Source organism: Actinia tenebrosa, unplaced genomic scaffold (assembly GCF_029948245.1).
Source record: "Actinia tenebrosa isolate PJP-AT-01 unplaced genomic scaffold, QUT_ActTen_1.0 PGA_scaffold10__47_contigs__length_13832649, whole genome shotgun sequence".
NCBI lineage: Eukaryota > Metazoa > Cnidaria > Anthozoa > Actiniaria > Actiniidae > Actinia > Actinia tenebrosa.
This window is the reverse complement of record NW_028292570.1, coordinates 9,834,185-9,855,980: the sequence shown is the minus strand read 5'-3', so window position 1 is coordinate 9,855,980 and position 21,796 is coordinate 9,834,185. Positions and strand designations below refer to the sequence as shown.

At 37.9% G+C, this 21,796-nt stretch overlaps 1 protein-coding gene across 1 annotated transcript; it reads left to right on the top strand.

The window, feature by feature from the left end:
• The first annotated feature begins 5,065 nt into the window (after positions 1–5,065).
• Positions 5,066–20,896, top strand: LOC116297335 (N-heparan sulfate sulfotransferase 4). The gene is made up of 10 exons (XM_089026877.1): positions 5,066–6,205; positions 9,189–9,431; positions 10,272–10,457; positions 11,692–11,820; positions 13,085–13,267; positions 15,732–15,952; positions 17,425–17,599; positions 18,001–18,174; positions 19,204–19,310; positions 20,478–20,896. The coding sequence occupies exons 1-10, from the start codon at positions 5,171–5,173 to the stop codon at positions 20,695–20,697; spliced, it is 2,673 nt and encodes an 890-aa protein (XP_088883003.1). The 5' UTR covers positions 5,066–5,170; the 3' UTR covers positions 20,698–20,896.
• The last annotated feature ends 900 nt before the right edge of the window (positions 20,897–21,796 follow it).

Genomic DNA, 21,796 nt, shown 5'->3' with positions numbered 1-21,796 from the left:
TAGTTACATTTTACATGTGTTTCAACCGCTTGATAACTGTTGATGGATTTTAGATCTTTTACCAGTTACAGTCTCACCTCTTCTGAGCATCCTCAAGCTGCTGTATCCAAAGCTTTACTTGTTTGATATTAAAAGTTTCCCATGATCCTCAGTGATCTCAGCTTTTTAGGTTTTTTGGTGACTAACTTTATTGAAATAAGTGGATAATAAATGTCTTTTTGCATAAAGGTGCATTAAAATAATTTTTCTGAGGTGGTTGTTCTGCGGATTCTGCGTTCAGCGGTCCGTCAATCCACGGTTCATCAACGCATAGAATTTCCAAGGCAGTAACGCCTGATGGGAAGGAACAGTTTATGTAATACTGATAAATATACAGCTGGTTCTCTGCATTCTAATGATTGATTGATCAGTATTTTCAATGGTGTGTGATAAACACATTCCCCTTCAATCTCTAGTAGTGGTGTACGGGAATTGTCAGAAGGATTCGATTTAAATTCATTAGTCGTGTCCTACAATAGCGTAGATACTATAATAAATATTTCTGTGCTTTGAAAAAAAATCCTTTTTCTTAATAAAACTAATTTTTTGACGCCCTAGATCTAATTATTTTGGAAATTATAAAAGATGCCTAGAACATTCCAATTAGGACACCGTTAACTACAGATTTTAACTAAAAACTAATTTGATCGAAAGGTTTTGTAGATTGTAATAGGCTGGGGAAGGCGGCAATCAAAAACAATTTTTGAATAAACCAAAATAAGGAAGTTATGAAGCTTCTATATAAAAGAACCTTCTAGTTTTAATCTTAGGCATTTATAGCCGGATTTATTTTTAGGGCTTTTTAAACTAGTTTCAGAAAAGCAAACGTTTAGAGAAACTTGTCTATCTCTGCCACTTGAAATGATGTCGCCATTTTCCCGCGCGAAAAATTGTGGTTGAAATCTCATCAACAATAATAACCTTAACTACATAAAATTTTCAAATCCAGTCATCTTGAATTGCGCTCGTGTGATTAATAAATGAAAGTTTCTGCTTGAATTTCGCTTTTGTAAAAGGTTTTTTGAGAGAGACGCGGTATTCGTAGCGAATGCTGCTAATTAATATTCGGCTTGACTAACTGGTTTAAAAAAGTTGTACAAAAAATTATTGTACAAACGGGATTAAACTCGTAAAAACTGTTTGAAAATATTAATTCAAAACAGCTTAACATTACGAGGCTATTATTTATTAGTTTGGAGGCATTTTCTTAAAATAACTGCGGCTTTTGCGTTAAGTAGCAGGGATGGATCCAGGGTTTGGACATGAGTAGTTTACTCTGAATTTATACCCAACCCACCATCCCCCTATTAGTTATAAACTGCCTAAAAGGATACATCTACCATAGCATGCTGTCTGCAGTCAAGATCCTTGTACAGATTTATCTCAGTTGAAGAATCTAGCACATCAAAGGACATCATGTGAAAAAAATGACATCAAAAGTATTAGTATGTAAGAGTACAATGCAAAATATATGCTATTAAAGGAAAAGTGACATGGCAGCAAATTGCCAATACTTTATGAAAAATAGAGAACATACAGTCACAATATCAGTGTACTAGAATTTACATGTACTAGCAAATTATACAAAATGAATACATTACCTTATTTAGATTGAGGTGTTCCACTATAGATGAGTTCATTGCTGAGTTCAGTTGAGAATATGTAAAGACCATTCAAGCTTAATTAAAACCCAGTGAACAATATTATAGATTTCAGAAAAGAATAAGTTTTTAAAAATTCCACCTTGTTCCTGTACTGTTCCCCATCAGTTTAAGGATTAAACATCAGATAATTATTAATCCAGATGGAACATAACTCAAAAGTACTCTAAGAACACTGGAGTGGTAGTCCAAAAAATTTTGTATAAAATATTACTGTAAGATATTCTCCATTCTCATTCGTCTAGGATTTAAAGTAGCAAATAAATATATTATTTCCTCAAGATCTAAGTCCATGTCTCTGTGGGAATGCATCAGTGCCAGTCCATTCATTCTGTCTTGAGCCATAGTATTTCTTAAGTAGTTCTTAAGATTACGGAGGGTTGAAATGGACCTTTCACAAGAAGCAGATGACATAGGGATACTTATAAGGATTTGAAGTATGGTATGTATATTAGCATAAGCAACATTGTCAATGTGCTCAAGTGTCCCTTCTAAACTATCAGGGATTTCCTCTCCTAGATCATCTTTCCTCATCCACATTCTCTCCCACAGAATAAGTTCTGCTTGTAAACCTGCATAATTAGGTATATCCTGCCTATAATGTTCACAAAAGGCTAATACATTATCCTTCCAAACAATACCAGTGGCCAGCATAATTGATGGAATAACTGAAAGTGCTCTGTAGCAAACAAACACATCATCTTGAAATCTGTTGTTCAGTTGTTGGACTATATGGTCTAGAAAAACTACAGTTAAATTTGTCCTATAATATTCTTCAGGGTTTCGGGCTGCAGCATTGTTTCCTGATAGACTAGCATTTGTTGGGTCATCATCGCGTTGACCCAGGAGAGCTATGTTGTTTCGCCCACAGAAAATTATCGTTTCAAACAAAGACTTAAGGACCGTCCTATTTCTATCGATTTGCTGTTGAATAATATTATTCAACTGCTGATCTACTGGGACCGCTTGCTGCCTCATTGTTTTCAAAAAGTTATCCATGACAATTACAGCAAAATTGTGCATCTCACATTTACCGCTGGCGTGTTTTGTAAGTCTCGAAGCCGCTGAAGTCCAACATGTGAGTGGGGACTTCAACAACTTGTCTAATTTATGAGCATTTCTACCAGATTCTACTCCAAACAAAACACAGGGAAAACAAAATGCTCCATCGAGATATTTAGAGTATGCAAGCCAGGGATATCTTCTAAGCCATTCAAAGACAAACTTACGAGGCTTTCTATTTTCTATTGACAGTGGGAAATCAAAAATCTCACCTGGTTTCCACACATTCTCAATGAACCCCAGCTTATCTTGTGATAATGAAGAGCCAATTTCTTTAAAATTCAAGCCAATGTCGAAAGGAGAACAGTCCTCCCTCCTGCAAATCGGGTCGCCACGCATTGTAGAATATTCCTTCGTTCAAACTACAGAAAGTCTATGACTCTAATCATAAGAACGAAAGAGACCCAACGGGGGTAGGTCTAGCTTTTTATAGTTTTGCTGGTAGTTTATGAGGTAGTTTGCAAAGTAGATAGCCAATCAGAAAAGGGTTTGAGTGGTTTCCAAAACAATCAATGTGTTTCCAGCCAATCAGAGAATTCTTTGAGTAGTTTACGATCATCACACCAGCCTAGCTCTACAACTACGCACGCTCACCCCCTGAGGTTCTATTTGACAAAGGCTGTTTTCCGATCGTTTTCCGATAGCATTCCGATGCGTACCGACGGAGATATCCGAAACCCGAAAATTTTTGCGGGAATCGGTAATAAATCGGTAGAAATGACGAGATTACTCATTTTCGTTTGACTTTTCTTTAATAATTAACTGAAAAACAACCAAGTGAGTTGTTTCTAGAAGTTTCTAGAATAATGTAATACACATATTTTGCCATTATTTAGAAAGAAATGTGTAGCTTTGAAAAAAATTGAGTAGTTTACGGAAATCACGTAAACTACCCTGGATCCACCCTTGAGTTGTTCGTTTTCGTATCTCAGGCAAGCCATTTAAAAGCACTAATTTAATCGCAAACTTCAATAACGATTTCTTCATATGAAAAAGAAATTTGTAGTCTTGCGGAGACACGGAGTTAAACAAAGAATTTGTTTAAATTCGGAGCTTATGTCTTAAAGCTTTCGTTTCAAAAACAATTTTTAATTTAAAGTAAATAGTTTTGGGAATGAGCAGCTGAACTTATCCGTGTCGACTTGAGCATGATAATTATAAATAATAGTGAACTATGAAACCCTTTTAAAAATAGTTAAAATAATTGGTCAGAGAAGAGCTAGAGACAGCCGAGAGAAGACATTTCTAAAGCAAAATAAGCCATTTTTAATAAGAATTACAAAGAAAACTAAGATTAACCTTTTTCCTCTCAAACTCTTTTTGGGTTTTGTATATACAAGGTAACAGGATATAGTCTTATGATATTGATTTTTTTGGGGATATTGTGGTTTCAACAAACGGTTTTTGTGTTAAGCATATCAGTGGTTTTCAAATGCGGAACCACAGAGTTTAAGAGGAAACGAAGGAAACAGCTTTTGACCTCTCTTACAAAACAACTACGCTTTAATTTTCGAGCAAACTCCTGATTAAATCTAATCAAAAATGCATCGAAAATTATACTTATAGATACGATGGTGTCGTTCTTCAACGAACTGTATTCTGTCGTAAAAAATATACTATAATCCTTTGGCGCTAATGTATTTGAAGAATAAATTATATATATATTTAATAGAAAATATATAAAACTCGAATATTTTGAAAGCTTTTGAACGAAGATTTATCTTGTAAAAGAGGCTTAACAATCGAGTGATTATATCAGCTCGTTAATCTTAAAAAGAGGTGACCTGTGTGGATGTTCAAGGGTGTTTCCATTGCAGACTTTGAACCATTTTATTCACTTCCGACAAACTTTCTTCATCTCCATATCACAAGTTTCAGTTGCTTGCAAATTACATGTATTAAAAAACAAATTTCTACAGATCTAGATTGTGTTTAACAAGAAAATAATTAGCTACCCTGCGAGCAGAGTCTCCTTTTACCTAATAATTAGCTTAATAGGGACAAAATCGAATTTTAGAACGATAGTGATAATTTTTTCTCGATACAATTTTTAAGTTCACCCTACCTCCCTAAGTCATCTTCGAAATTTTAAAAACTCAAATTACTTTTGGTTTGAAAATATATCTCGAAAACAGGAAGCTGTTTTTAATTATTAGGAATGACAGTTAACAGATAATTTTGTTTATGTTGTCGGGGTTTTGAGATTTTAAATTTATTTAGGTCGTAGAGATAGGATCTAACTACCCCTCCCTCCCTCCCTCACGCTTTTGTGTTTTATTTATAACAATTGTGACGCACATGCTCGAGCAAGTCATCCATCATGAAATACAAAACTGCCGTGATTTACAAAAGCACAGTTTCTTATACGATGTAGAAGACCTTGGATTTTATGGAGTCTCGGAATAACTATGAGAATCTGGAGGTTGCATTTGGGATCGTTTGTTTTGAAGCTTTTTACAGGAACGATTGTATTGAGCATTTTTTCTTGTTGGATCCTTTGGTATCAAGTCTCGGTGAGCAATAATCCTCTGACTCGACGCTCCGTTGTGAGTTTTACTACGAAAAAATGCAGCAATCCACCTCGATTCGACTCTTCGTCTTCAAAAGACGAAGACAACTTCGACAGCATTATCAAAAACTACACAAATGTACGCCCTCAGAGGCAAGTCTTAGTAATATTTAAACAAACTTCTGTAGTGTTTCGAATGAATATCGTTACAATATTAGAATCAAACAGAATCCCTTATCAACTGGTTTCTTTTAACGATAAAACTATTTTACCAGTATTAGAAGAAAATAACGTTGGGAAGTTTGCTATTATTGTTTTTGAGAGCTTGAAATTTTATACAGGATTAACGATTCGAACTCGAAGGACGCTCGATCAATATTCGCGTGAATTCTCTGCAGGACTAGTAATATTCACGGTACAAGAAAACTATGGTTATTTAAATTATTACTCTAAAAGACTAAAATTACGGCTTCGAACAGAGATAAAAGATTTAAAAAGTGCAGAGTTGAATCCACGATCACCATTACTTAGGCTAACAAGAGCTGGAGGGGTTGTCGAAGGTGATTTACCAACACAATGGACTGTCTTTTCATCGAACCATAGTACACATGAATACGTCGAAGTCGCGACGCAAGAAACTTCTCTTTTTGATAACAACATTAACGATCTTGATTCTGATTCTGCATCCTCCAAGTCCTATGCTTCTAAAAGATTTATCACCGTAATGCTGGATAAAGGAAAGCTTGATGGAGTGAAAAGAGTATATTTTGGTTATGGAGTGAGCTTCTGGCTTCATCGACTTTTATTCATCGACGCTCTGCATTTTTTATCCAATGGAATTATTTGTAAACCTCTACAAAGGTGGTTCTTGGTGGACATTGACGATATATTTGTCGGTAAAGTTGGTATTAGGATGAATAAAGATGATGTTCAGGTAAGCAAAATTGTTGGAGATTTTTCCTTATACGAGCTAATCATGTTATCATGGCGCCAAATCAGCATGATTCCATACATTTTGAATGTGTTTATTCAATGAATAAATCCCAAACAGTTACGGCCTTTCGCTATGCTGTTATTTTAAGATCAATGCCAACAGATTTACTATTATTATTATTATTTGTTTAAAGAACCGGAAATAACTGACAACCCAATATATGCTCATTAATGCCATTAATTCTTTGTGCGAACATTTCAATGGTTTTCCCCTCTTTACCCCTTCAACATCTCAATATCTACATTAATTTATCATATTTATATAATAATAACGGGCTTCGTATATAGCGCATTTTACATGGTCTCAATGCCCTTCACAATCATGACCAGTAGAGGACTTTACGGGCTGCGTATTTAGGCACTAGTAGCAGCCGTGCAGCTTACAATCATGAGTGATTCGTTAGTAAGTTAGTATTAATGCCTCCAGATTGGGATAGGCTGTTGAACCGGGAGACAATCCCCTACTCTTATACGAATAATTCAACAGGTTCTTTTATGTCCCCCATTTACTGTTGGTTAGGAAGGGTTGGGAGACAGGGCCTACGGTTTTAAGTCCTTGTTCATATTTATATGCAATTACTATAATGCTCAGTCCTTCAAAAAATATTCCCCAAATTTTAATATGATTTGCTTTTGTTATATTTTATTTCATTTATCCAAAGTTGTAGATTTTAATGATTTTTCTAAGCTTTTGTGGTAACAATTTCTGATTGATATTCCCAGCAAATTTCCCAAGTTTCCATTATCTGAAAATCAGTTAATGCCGTAAACTAATTTGTTTATTCCCTGATTTATTGTTTAACCTAATTTTTATAATTATTAATACAAATATTGAGCCACATTTTTTTTGGTGAATAAGCCTGAAGTGAGATGACGTTTTACCCCCAACTCTATACCATAATAGTTTTTAAAATTCTTTCATATTAAAATTTTTGATTCCTTAGAGAATACAGGAACAATAGTCATAATTAAAGAACAAAAGCAATGTGAAAAGAATTATGGTCTAGAGACGGGGGTAAAAAGTCATCTCACTTCAGGCTTATTGAAATTTTCAGCCTTACACTACTCTCAAATTCTACGGAATATTTATCAAAAAATATTATAATATATAAGGTCAAGTTTATGCATTTGACATTCTCTCCTTGAAACTAGACCAAAAATATCAACAACAAAGCAACAAATAAATATAGTTACATCAATTTTGAAATGTATTGAAAAGATGAACAATTTGGTCCCGAAACATGTTTCACAGAAAAGATGTTTATCATCATTTCATAGCCCTTGAAGTAATATTTCAAAGCCGACAATGAGAACTGGATGGAATTTCAAGCCCGTGCAATTAGTTTCAGTCCGAAAAATAGCCCATTGATTGGCTGGTTTACTCATGAATTATTAATGAGTATGAGAATTATTTTTAAAATATGCATTAGTCGAATAGGAACAGAAGAAGACAACGGAATTAAGAACTATTTACCTATTTTAGTCTACTGACTTTATTATGGGTCGTTAAAGTGCTACTCAAATTGCTCAAATTTGGATTCAGCTGAAACTTCCTAAGAATACTCTTTAAAGGTCCAATAATCACTGTATGAAGTGTTTTCTCAATATTCAGGACAAAAGTATATTTTTAAGATTATTTTTTGGAGTCTTTGACGTCATAAACTCAACATTGAACATGCACTTTAAGAATATCACTCTATGTTACTAAACTTGTATGCAAAGTTAGCTTATAGCTTACATCAAGGCTCATGTTTCTATATAACAACTGCTGTTTCTGGATTCTGTTTCCATTAATGATGAAAGATTTTTTGTATTGTACATTCTTGGGTATCGTGACCTTATAAACTATATGTCTGTTAATTAGAGTAATCGTATTTAGCCAAATCCAAATAAGGACGGGGAAAAAATGTATTGAACCCTAAAATAACCTTTCGGCACTGATATTAGTCAGGACACAACGAATTTTGAAATTTGAAAAAAAAAAAATCTATAAATATTAAGCCGGTAAATTGGAAAGTGTGGATTTTATCATTTTATCCAACCTAAATTTGTAATAAACAAATTATTACTTGTTAAGACAAGGGCAGATCCAGCCAAAAAAAATCTGGGGGGAGGGCTAATTGAGTTTCTTCCGTCAACACAACGGAAAACAATAAAAAAAAGTGTCTAATTCTTCAGTTTTGTTTTGTTTTTTTCTTCTCCTGAATTGGGGCTTCAACCCCTCTTTGCCCCCCCCCCCCCCCCCCCCCCCTGGATCCGACCTTGTAAGAGCCTGATATCGTTTTTATTTATTTACTCATTTTTCATATGATATTGATTGTTCAAGATGATATGGAAACTTATGAATGAAAAACGATATCAACCTCTTTACAGTTGTTAAATAATCTCAGTTTTAATTCACTCGTTGTTTTGGATCAAAAACTCGCTTGAAGACTTGCTCGTTCATTTTTTTGATACTGCACAACTCGTGAATTAAAACCGTACACACACACTTTCCATGAAGTATTCTCTACATATATCATACAGATATTTAAGTAAAACTGAAGTTTCATGAAGATCCTACATAAACTTTTAATGATATGATTTTTTTAAACATAAATTTTTACAAAGAAATGTATGTTGGTTTGTAATGCATGATAAACCTCAAAAGCTCCATCCTATCTAATCTTTTCTAAGAGTAAATGGCTTGTCGAACCAAGGTGTTGAAGTTTGTTGTGAAATGTGATCCTCTGGGTGTGTGTAGTCTTGAGAAAGATTGTTGTTGGTGGTGACTGACGTTTCGAAAACCTGAACGGAAGTCATCTTCAGATTCCAGTGAGAAAATGGGACATAGTCGATGGTATTTATACCTCTGGTTCGATTCGGTCGTAATGTAAACTGTAATTAGCCAGTCTAATCTTTTCTAATTTTTTACCAATATCCAGGCACTTATTTCTTTACAAAAACGAATCAACTCAAGAGTCCCTGGCTTTAAGTTCAATTTAGGATTTTCTGGCTACCATTTTCTGCGTGGTAACGAAGAGGAAGATGAAGGAGACAATGAACTTATTAAAAATGCAGACAAGTTTTGGTGGTTTAGCCATATGTGGATGCACAGGAAAGCGCATGAAATCAAGACGCCGCAAGAACTGAAGGATGAATTGATGTTGAACCTTGATTTTGCAAAGGTAACATAATATTGTATAATAATAATGATTATTAATCAATTTAGTTATGGATGCCCCTCCCCCCCCCCCCACCCAAATTTTTAAACAACTTTTTTGAAAAAAAAAAATCAAAAACAAAATATATTTAACCAAAACGAAAGAGGAAAATAAATTACAACCTAGGAAAGTGCACTGTATAAATCAGTTTATACGAATACGAATTTGTTTCTTTTTTGTTTGCGCGATTATTCGTTTATTTGTCTTATGGGGGAAGGAGTAATTTTTTGGGGGGGTCAGTGCCCCCCTCCCCCCAGCTCCTAGGTCCTCGCTACGCCCCTGCTGAGACAACTTCTGGGCTGATACAGGGCATTTAAGTCGACAAAGATAGAAAATATATAGATTTCTGTGTGCTTGTCTTTCTTTTGTTCCTAAGCTTGCTTCCCTAAGCTGTCATGCAGCTCCAAGCATGTTTATATCATAGTCAGAATATTAATTGTATCATCACTTTATAATCCCATATAAACAACTATTGTATTGTTTTCAAATTCTCTTTCCTGTCCAAATTAAATATTAATTTGGATCGTTTCCATTCGCATTCTTTTGATGGAAAACTATGACTTATGGAATCAGTCTAGTATAGTTTGGGATGATATAATTAATCTGCAATAGGACTACATGTCTGTCCAATTTGGAAAAAATTAAATTCAAAAAATTCCTCTGACTGCCAAATTGGACTCGGCTTATCAGCATCTTCCAATTTTGTCGGTCCTCAGAATTTTTTTCATCCAATTATTTCCAAATTGGACAACATGTAGTCCTATAACCTATAAAAACTTACCCGAAAAACTTGTGTGTTTACAGAAACATAATATTCCAGTCAACACAAGTTATGCCGTAGCACCCCATCACTCCGGGGTTTATCCTACGCACGATCTGTTGTATGACAGTTGGAAGGTACACTATAACCTGAAGGCCACCTCCACAGAGGAGTATCCTCATTTGATACCTGCACACAAGAGGAGAGGATTTATTTACAGTGAAATTAAGGTTGGTATATGCTGCCTATAATATAGTGGGACAGGACTGAAGGAGTAAAATGGAAGCTGGGATTCACCTTTTTAGGGGCTCGGAAATGTGATTTTATGCACTGGGAATAGGATTATCGGAAAAAAACAAGAAAACATTAAAAAATTAGGAGTTGGATCGAGATTTGCAGAGCAACACATAATCTGGGACTATGGGATTTGGTCTATGGGGCTGGGAAATAGATGTAGGACCCCCTTTAGGACCCATATATATTAGTAAGTATAAATGTATGTTTATTTATTAACGTAGATACAATGGAGCTTACAACAAAAATTGTTAGAAAGTGCATGTGTTAATCTAGGATCTGAATATTCAACATATATGTTGTAAAGATTTATCTAGAAAAATATTACATAAAAATAGTGTAGGGTATTGATTGATCGATAAGACTCAGCAAGAGAGGTGGTCGTACCGGTATATGAATGAAAGAGAAAGGTAGGAAGGAAGCAAGGAAGCAAGGAAGGAAGCAAGGAAGGAAGCAAGCAAGGAAGCAAGCAAGGAAGCAAGCAAGGAAGCAAGCAAGGAAGCAAGCAAGGAAGCAAGCAAGGAAGCAAGCAAGGAAGCAAGCAAGGAAGCAAGCAAGGAAGCAAGCAAGGAAGCAAGGAAGGAAGCAAGGAAGGAAGAAAGGAAGCAAGCAAGGAAGCAAGCAAGGAAGGAAGCAAGAAAGGAAGGAAACAAGGAAGCAAGCAAGCAAGCAGGCAAGCAAGGAAGCAAGCAAAGAAGGAAGCAAGGAAGCAAGGAAGGAAGGAATGAATGAATGAATGTGTATATTATAGTGTGATGTTGTGATGACTAGTGATCGCATTACTGCTGTTTTCCATATTCTGCGAACTCTTAGTCTGCAGAGCAGGCGTTCTTGGGGTTCTTGGGGTTTGAGGGAGAATCGAGGCTTTGGGGTTCCTGTTTCAACTACGTTACCGCGAGAAAAATGGGACGAATTGAGTTTGTTTGATGTGTTGTTCTCTCCTATGCTACGAGGGTTTTCTACGGGTTCTCTGGTTTCATCCCTCCATAAAAATCAACATGTGCGTTGAACATTGTGTGCATAGAACATTAAATGTACTGGTAGTGCGTGTGAGCGAAAAGTGTCCCCAGTTAGTGCGAAAGAACGACTAGACACTTAAATTAAAGACTTTTTAAAATTTTTTTTATGATGCAAAGTATATTATATTGGATCTTTGTCTCCTATTTTCAGGTACTTCCAAGGCAGACCTGCGGCTTGTACACAAAGACCATCTTACTAAAAAACTACCCCAGGGGTGCCAAGAGACTGGAAAACAGCATCTATGGAGGAAACCTTTTCCAATTATTCGTAGATAATCCTGTAAGATATTGAAGAAATACAAAAACGCGCGCGCGTGCTGTGTGCAGTTATAAAGCAAACAGGGTTGGCAGAACACGAGAGAAGTGTTAGGAGAAGTACGACGCGTAGTGGAGTGCTTATCGACACTTCTCGAGGGTTCTGTCAATCCCCAAGTGCTTTATAACTCCACACAGCACAGCAAGCAAGTTTTTTATTTCTTTTAAGAAATGCAAAAGGGCGCATGTGTGCTCTCATAAAGCACGCGCTCCCAACCAATCAGAATGCGGGATTTATAACAGTTCTTTTATAATTTCCTTTAGGCCTATCATCCCGTGATGGGAGTTGGTTTTATATATGTGACACGTTGTTTTATTATATCCCCATGTCCAGTGCTTGTATTTTGTTCTCATCTTTACCATCGCTATTATCATTATTGTCAACATCATAATTATCACCTCCATCATCACCAGCTCCGTCACCATCACCTCCACCATTGTCGTCATATTCACCACCATCATAATCTTCATCATCATAATCTTCATCACCATCATCTTCATCATCACAAACATCACCATCACCAGCAACATCGTCATCATCATCATCATTACCCGGCTCCATCATCATTAGGGACTTTAAGATTGGCAAAATCTACGACGGCGACGTCAACCGGAAGTGTAAATAACTTGTCTTTGGGGTTTTGTTCATTGGAGATTTCATTCAAAACGTTGCCAGTAAAGCCAAGTCATCCACGGGGAAGACAGACTTTGAAGACGTGAAACCCCAAAGTTGTTTACACTTCCGGTAGACGTCGCCGTCGCAGATTTTGCAAATCTTAAAGTCCCTAATGATGATACTACCACCATAATCATCATCACCGCCCCCATCACCACTAATTCATCATCATCACCATCATCATCATCATCACCCTCACCATCATCATCACCATCATCCTCATTACCACCATCACCATCATCCTCATTACCACCATCACCATCATCACCACCATTATCATTATCACCACCATTCTCATCATCACCACCATTCTCATCATCATCATCACCATTCTCATTACCATCATCACCATCATCCTCATTACCATCATCACCATCATCACCACCATTATCATCATCACCACCATTCTCATCATCACCACCACTCTCATCATCATCACCATTCTCATCATTAGCATCATCACCATCACCACCATTATCATCATCACCATCATCCTTATTACCACCATCATACTCATCGTCTTTTTATAAATAATTTATCCTTTTATCCGCAGATTAATATTTTTATGACTCACATGTCTAATTACGGCAATGACAGACTAGCATTACACACCTTTGATAATGTCGTCAAGTATCTGCAGTGCTGGACAAACCTGAAGCTGAGAACAGAACACCCACTTGTGCTTGCCGACATGTACTTCAAGCTGTTCCCTGACGAAAAGAAACCCTTATGGGGGGTATGTGATAATAATTAAAATGTGATTATCAATAACCCCCTTCACTGTTCTCTGCGTCATCTTCAAAGGTGACAATGCCTGTGTATCCAGGTGAGAACTACGGTGACCTTGCCGTGATAGAGAACCTTTTTACAGTGCGACTACTGTAACCAGGGCCACTCTAACTGGTTGTCTAACTGGTCTAAAGCCCCGTTTACACTGGCGACTTTTGCGGCGATTTTTGCTGCGATTTTCGTGGCAATTTTCGGAAATATGAAATCTTTTGTCTCATCTTTCAGAAGAGACATTCGTCTAGGAAAATCTTGGTATCCTGAAAAAAACTTTAAAAGAAAATTCTTAAAAGTCGCAGCAAAAATCGCTGCAAAAATCGCCAGTGTAAACGGGGCTTTAGACCAGTTAGACAAGAGAACCAATTAAAATGGAGAATGAAAACAATGCATTCAAACTATGGGTAGTGGAGCCAATCAGAAACCTAGACTAGCACGAGAATGGTAATTTGACCCTTGTGTTCCGTGTAAACTTAACAAATTGACATCAGTTTTTATGTGTCTGTCCTCTTATTGAAGATAAATTTCGTCATCTTATCGTCAAAGTAGTGTGAATCCACACATAAAAGAGTGATGTCAATCTGTTTTTTACAATAACAAAAACGATAAAAACTTCTCATTTTTACTGATCAAAACAACCAACGCAAAGAGCGCGCGCTCGTTGACGTCAGCTTTATCTGTCTGTCCTTTCATTGATGATAAAAAAATAACCAATCAGCGCGCGAGAAAGTGTAAGTTATTGTAAAGAACTAGATAGCCATCTTTATTTTCTCGAGGAAATAAAAAGATGTGGAAAGGCTTTTGTTTTCTGTGGATTTTTGATTGGCTGCACTACCCTAAGTCGGAATGTATTGTTTTTGTTCTACAATTTGTTTTGTTCTCGCTGTCTAAGTGCATGGCCCCAGTATAGTAGTCACACTGTAATACCTTGGACAGTTGACCATTTTTCAGTTCCAGATAACTGCTGTGTTCCTTGATTACAGAGTCATCGTCTGTATCAGTGTCTAAATATTCACAAATACCAACGGTAAAGTAAAGAATGCACAACTTCGACAATACAAACGCTTTGAAAGTCGACGGAACTTGACTGGAATATTCTGCACAAAATCGAGGTTAACCTGTGTATATGAGTCTGTAATCAAGAAACACAGCGGTAATTTGGAACTTGAAATGGTCCGTTATGAATGTCTTCTACATTGCAAGGTCGTTGCATCTCGCTTCGATGCACAGGCGTGGTTACCTTTCAAGATGGCGCAGTCAACTGTGAAGGAAAACCTTAATCGAAGTTAACAGTGCCATTCACAGTGGTGATTAACAATTATTTAACCAGCGGTTGTGTGTCACAACAGCATGCGCATGTTCGTGTTTGCTTTACCCTCGTAGTTACATGCCCAAGGAATAGTCCCCTTCACAGTTTCCTGCGCCATCTTGAAAGGTAGCCGTGCCTTTGAATCGAAGCGAGACGAACGGTGAGCTTGCAATGATAGAGACGTGTGAATAATTGTCCAAGGTGTTAAAAAAGTCTCTATCATTGCAAGCTCACCGTTCGTCTCGCTTCGATGCAAAGGCACGGCAAAGATGGCGCAGGAAACTGTGAAGGGGACTATTTACTATTTAAGCTAATTTGCTTGGTTTGCTATACGTACGTTAAACGGGCACATTTTGTTGTGAAGCTGGCTGGTTCCACCAAACAAACCAAGCTCAGCGCACATGCAACATACTGCAGCAATGTTTTATAGTTTTGTTGTTTCAAATTCCTGCAAGAATTATGATATTTTTGACTTACATAAATCTTCTTTTCCACGTAATCGAAGCCGACAGAAGTGAAAATGAATCTGAATCCGTATGCAAATTAGTCAAAACATAAGTAAATTTGACTTTCAAACATGCCTGATAAATTGGACTTCACAAAATGCCAAAACTTAGTGTCCATGCTTGAAACTTAAGACTAATTCTTTCATATTGTGTTTGTTAATACAGTATCTTGGTCTAACAAAAGTATACTCTCGAACTTTTTTGGATACTTGAAGAAAACAAACATTTATTTTCTCACTCAAACTCTTCAAAATTCTTAAGGCCGGTCTAGACGATACGATTTTCGCCTACAACTATCGTATATATACAACACGCTCGCGTCTGTCGTAGGCGAGTTGTAGGCTTGATTTACACGCTACGACTCGAGTTGTAGGATGGCGCGAGCGTGTTGTATACAATAGTTGTAGGCGAAAATCGTACCGTCTAAACCGGCCTTCAGAAAACGTGCTGAAGTGCACGCCTGCGCAAACGTTTTTCTCTAATGTCATCGAAGTCTTTATTTACAACGTTTGCTCACAATGCCTCGATCCCACAAGGCTTTGCGATATCTATTTTTAGTAACCACGAAAAATTCTATTTATAATGTCTTTGACTCATTCTAGAACCCCTGTGACGACAAGCGACATCTATCCATATGGGAGCCAGGCAAAACCTGTCGTCGTTTGCCGTCAGTAATCATAATTGGTCCCCAGAAGACAGGAACAACAGCTCTATACCAGTATCTCTCTTTGCATCCAGAGTTTATTAGTAGCGAAAAGAGTGTGAAGACGTATGAAGAAGTGCAGTTCTTTAACGGGTTAAACTACTTGAAAGGACTTGACTGGTAAGAGAAATAATTGATTGATCTTGCTGTTCACGTCTTGATTTAATCGCCTGCAATCCTCGGGGGGGGGGGGTGGGGGTACTCCCATATATGGACTATACGGGAATGATCCCTTGTCATAAACAGGGTATGCAATTTCACTCAAGTTCCAAGTTCTTCCTGAGTTTCCTGTCATATTCAGGGATTCTACTTTCGTATTGACCGAAACAGGTTATCATGGCCGTAAAAACAAAACAATACGCGAGATGACATGATAATTGAAACAGGAGCGCAGTACAATAAATTATATCTTTTGTCATAAACAGGGTCTACAAATTTGAGGTTTTTTTGTCATAAACAGGGTACCCCTTTCAAAATCCCAGCGGAACACCCCTACCCATATCCTGGCGGAGTACATCCCCCCCCGGGCCTGCAGCCCATTGCCTGAAGCTGAAAGATTAAGTACTGTTTAATAAACGAGCAGGAGTGTTTTATCGGGTATAAAACACGAGGCGTAGCCGAGTGGTTTTAGACCCGATAAAACACGATCTGCGAGTTTATTGAACGGCTTAAAAAACTCCTGATGTATGTTCTCATACTGTACCGAATTCTTTACGAAATGAACCAAGTTTGATAGAGAAAATCCAAGTTAAAGTTTATGCAAATGAAGACGAATCTTTATCCGATATAAAATCACCTTCATGGTCATGATTTCTATTGTGTTTTCTTCATGAATTATTAATGAGTTTTCTAACATTATTTACTAACAGTCAATCTAAAAAAAACTGTACCTAAAATATGTCTGGAATGTTAAACATCGTGTTCTAACCAATCGCATGCGAGAATAAATTCATTTCTAATTAACTGTCGCATGTGATTGGTCAAAACACGATGTTAACATTCCAGACATATTTTAGGTGTTCACGGTTTTCTTAGTTTGACTCTAGAGGTTTGACTCTGGTTCGACTCGGTGTAACTTCAGGACTACAGGGAGTGTTTGCCTAATCCTCCCGAACCAGTACTTCGTGTTTAAGCGTTCGAAGGTGCAACCTTTTCCCCTCAGACTATCAGTGCTCCTTATATTAAAGATTATTTAAAGGTCCACAGTGGCGGATCCAGGGGAGGGGTGCAGGGGCTGCGCACCCTTCCCTAGTTCGACTTTGTGCCCCAATACTTCGAAGGTAACCAATACAAAATGTTTTTTCCCTTTGATTCAAAGGGGTATACCCCTCCCTGGGTTAACTTTGTGCGCAGCACCCCTCCCTGAACAAATCCCTGGATCCGCCCCTGCTCCAGCTACACAGATCAGAGAGAAGTCGAAACGAACGTAGAGATCCTGAGGATTGAACCTTGGACCTCCAGCTCTGAAGGCCTTACACGCTCGTATCAGCTCCAGCAGAGTTCCTGAGGTTCCAACTGTGGACCTCCATCTCCGAAGCTTCGAACGTTCCTATGGGCTGACGTTTTGAGTTTGTCCCAATTCTATTTTCTAGGTATTTGGGTTTTTTCAAAGATGTTGGTAACACAAGCAAAAGCCTCTTGTTTGAAAAGAGCGCAAACTACTTCGACGCTCCTCTTGCACCACTCCGAGCTGCAACTCTTTTGCCGAAAGCCAAGATAATCACCATAATGATTGATCCTGTAAAACGTGCTTATTCCTGGTACCAGGTGAGTATCTATTCTTTCTAATTGAATTTGTGAGTTAGCTTTGTAGTGATTTAGATCAGTCCAGAGGTTATTTCGACCAAGGGCCCGCGAGAAAAAAAGGGAACGTGGGGGATGGGGAGGGGAAAGAAGGGAACGCTCCCTTCCCGTTCCCGCCCCCTCCCCCTTCGCTTCTTTTTTGCTCGGTTTCAATTCTCGCTCGTTCCAAAGTTCACCCAAAACGCCGGTTTTTTCCCAAACCCACAAGAACGGCTATGAGCAGCCTTGCTCAGCCTCGTAAGATGACCGGTTGACCTCATTTCCACGGACCTTCACTGGAACACAAGAATATTCTGCACAAAGTCGAGTCTAACCCTAAGCAACAGACAACTCCAAACTAAAGTATTTTAATTTTTTTCTCACAGCATATCAAAAGTCATGGCATGGCTGCTGCCATCAAGCACAGTTTTTACGATGTCCTAACCAAGAGTAATGCATCTCTGAATAGAGAGTTTCGCGTACTTGGTCATCGTTGTTTGATTCCAGGCCTTTATGCTCAGCACTTGGAAAGATGGCTCATGCATTACCCTCCATCACAGGTAAGATAATATTAATGAATATTGATAAATACTAATGATTTAGCCGTTTCCATATCAAGCTTGTAAGGGACTGGTTTCAAGCGTGAAAAACTAATTTATGATGGTTCCAGAACAAATTACTCCATCACATGGAAGAGTAGAAACAAGCTTGTTGACCAAGTTTTAGCCTGCGTAATCAGGCGTTCTTCGTGGGGGATTGGGGTGGGGAGAGGAAAAGGGAGGTATCCCTGGGAGGGGGGGAGGTGTTGGGGGTGGTGGGTGGGACTTGGGGGCACGTAAAAATAATTAGCTAAATAGGAATTTTGTATAGGAAATCGCACGATCTCGTGTACGTTACGAGTGATGTTCTGAAAGTTTTCAAAATTGGACGAGCCGGCCTTTAGACGAGTTTCTATAAATTCCAAAATGTACCAGAAGATTGAATTGTGCGATTTTTTATTTTTTTGAATTATTTTTTTAATTGCTTACTATCAATCACGTGACGTTTTGGAGTTGACTGGGGGGCAAACAAGCGGTTGACTGGGGGGCAACTAGCGGATGCTAAGTCAAAACATATCAAAATAAGTCGTCAAACTATTGTATTTGACTATTTTCACGACATCAAACCAGAAAACAAGAGTTCAATACAACCTCCAAGATTCTACAAGCCATCAAAAAAGAGCTATTACCGGAAGTGATGTCTATTGATAGCAACCTATACGCTCAACAAAATTGAACAATTTAATTGGGACTCTACAGTACAATTTGGAATTTAATTGTATTCCTCTTGTCCAATCAGAATGGAGTAATTTTGTTGAGTATGTTATTAATAAACAAATAAATTATCCTGTTTTAATAGGGTGGCACGTAAACTTCAGGTTAGGAAGGGGCCGTACATTTTTTTTACATTTACATATTTTTTAAATAAAAACAAATTCCCTAATATCTCGACTGAGCTACCCACCAGACCACAAGTGTCATGCGCCAGCCACTGGTCCTCGGCATTTCTCACACTCGTAACTAAGTGGTCTTTAATGTTTTTATTTTCAGATATTAGTTATAGACGGTCGTGCGTTGAAAAATAACCCTGTTGATGTAATGCTTGATGTCCAACAGTTTCTTGGTGTCGATATCTATGATTATGACTCAAAATTAAGGTAAAATATGATATTGTCACCTCATTGTTACTGCCAACACACACAGAAACCAGAAATTATTAATAGACAATAGTCCCCTTCACAGTTCCCTGCGCCATCTTGAAAGTTAGCCGTGTCTTTGCATTGAAGCGAGACGAACGGTGAGCTTGCAATGATAGAGACGTGTGAATAATTGTCCAAGGTGTTAAAAAAGGTCTCTATCATTGCAAGCTCCCTCTCGAGAATAGGTTTCTTTGTTTGAGTTGTATCCATATTCATGTTTTTTTTATGCACAACCATTAAACAAAGAAACGATACTCCAGAGAATGACAAAGAAATGATACTCTAGGGAATGACAAAGAAATGATACTCTAGGGAATGACAAAGAAATGATACTCCAGGGAATGACAAAGAAATGATACTCTAGGGAATGACAAAGAAATGATACTCTAGGGAATGACACGTTGTCTGAAATGGGAAAACAGTGGATTAGGTCAATTGATTGTATCTTACTTCATGGATTTAGTGTTTGTGCTTTGCGCTCTATTTTCGGCCATCCATTTGCAATTGAGTTATATATATATATATTTAGTGATCAATTTTAGTAAATAATAGTTTTAACTTTCTAGATATCTAGAGTAAGTTTTGTATCGTTGGGTAATATGTAAAGGAGTCGCAAATGCTCAGTATCAAAGGTTTTTCATTTTTCAAGAGGCTAATTAATTTACTCTTTGTAGAGCATAGTGAGACTTTGTGTAAAGCTTAATATATTATTATCATCATCATCATCATCACTATGATAAGGGTTGTCTAAGGCCCCGTCCACACGTATCCGCAAATTTTTGTGACCGTATCCGCAAATTCTACGAAAACGGACACGTGTGAACACGATTCGAATACGCTGCGTGTGAACGCAAACATGTTCGTATCCGCAAAAAAGAATTTGCGGATACAAAAATTTCTGGATATATACGTGTGGACGGGGCCTAATACTGCCGAACTGATACGGATCGTCATTGTGGCTCACGATTCGTACGATTCGTGAAAGTCATTGATATGCATAAAATATGCATATCATTAGGTGTGTGCACTTAACCTTCCACGGTAACCCTGTGTGAAGTGCTTTTGTCAGCGTCTGTGTAAAATTGTTATGGTCACGCTAATAATTATAATTTCATTGTCTTGTAGGTTTGACAAGCGAAAAGGATTCTACTGCTTAGTGACATCCAATGGTAATCACAAATGTCTGGGCAAAAGCAAGGGTCGTCATTATCCCCCAGTAGACCAAAAATCAAAAGGCGTCTTAGAAAAATATTATAGAAAACCAAATGAAGAACTCGCCTCTCTCCTACTACGGATAGGAAAGCCTCTACCTAGTTGGCTTAGTGAGAAGGTAAAAAAGAAATAAAATATTTTTACTAGAAATTATGTTGAAATTACATTCAATAAAATACTACGAGGATATAGAAGTATTGACGATTCATTAGGTCAAATTAATTATTTGATATTATAAAACTATTTTTTTAAATACATAATTTATACAATATGATCACATAGTTACTATAAATTGTAAGTTGCTTGCAGTAAATAAAACAAATTGTATTTAAGTTTTCCATGTACAATAATTATTGTGTAGTTGCAGAAAATATTCATACCTCCGCCATGGAAGGGATTGGAATTTTCAAGAGGTTATGTTTTGTAGGCGTACTGTGTGTTCTAAGGCGTACTGTGTGTTCTAAGGCGTACTGTGTGTTCTAAGGCGTACTGTGTATTCTAGGCGTACTGAAAATTCCCGTTTTGACGTCATCGAAATTGGAATTGTTTTCACCGGATTTGTCCCTTCACCGGGAATTGTCCCACGAGACAGTGAAATGTACCCTGGGATTTGTCTCTTCACCGGGAGTTGTCCCACGGGAGAGGGAAATGTACCCTGGGATTTGTCTCTTCACCGGGAGTTGTCCCACGGGAGAGGGAAATGTACCCTGGGATTTGTCTCTTCACCGGGAGTTGTCCCACGGGAGAGGGAAATGTACCCTGGGAATTGTCTCTTCACCGGGAGTTGTCCCACGGGAGAGGGAAATGTACCCTGGGAATTGTCCCTTCACCGGGAATTGTCCCACGAGACAGTGAAATGTACCCTGGGATTTGTCTCTTCACCGGGAGTTGTCCCACGGGAGAGGGAAATGTACCCTGGGAATTGTCCCTTCACCTTGAGTTGTCCCACGGGACAGTTAAATGTAACCTGGAATTTGTTCCTTCACCGGGAGGTGTCCCACGGGACAGGGAAATGTAACCTGGAAATTGTCCCTTCACCGGGAGATGTCCCACGGGACAGGAAAATGTATCCAGGGATTTGTCCCTTCATCTGGAGTTGTCCGACGGGACAGGGAAATGTACCCTGGAAATTGTCCCTTCACCGGGAGATGACCCACGGGACAGTTAAGTGTAACCTGTGATTTTTCCCTTCAACGGGAGTTGTCCCACGGGACAGGGAAATGTACCCTAGG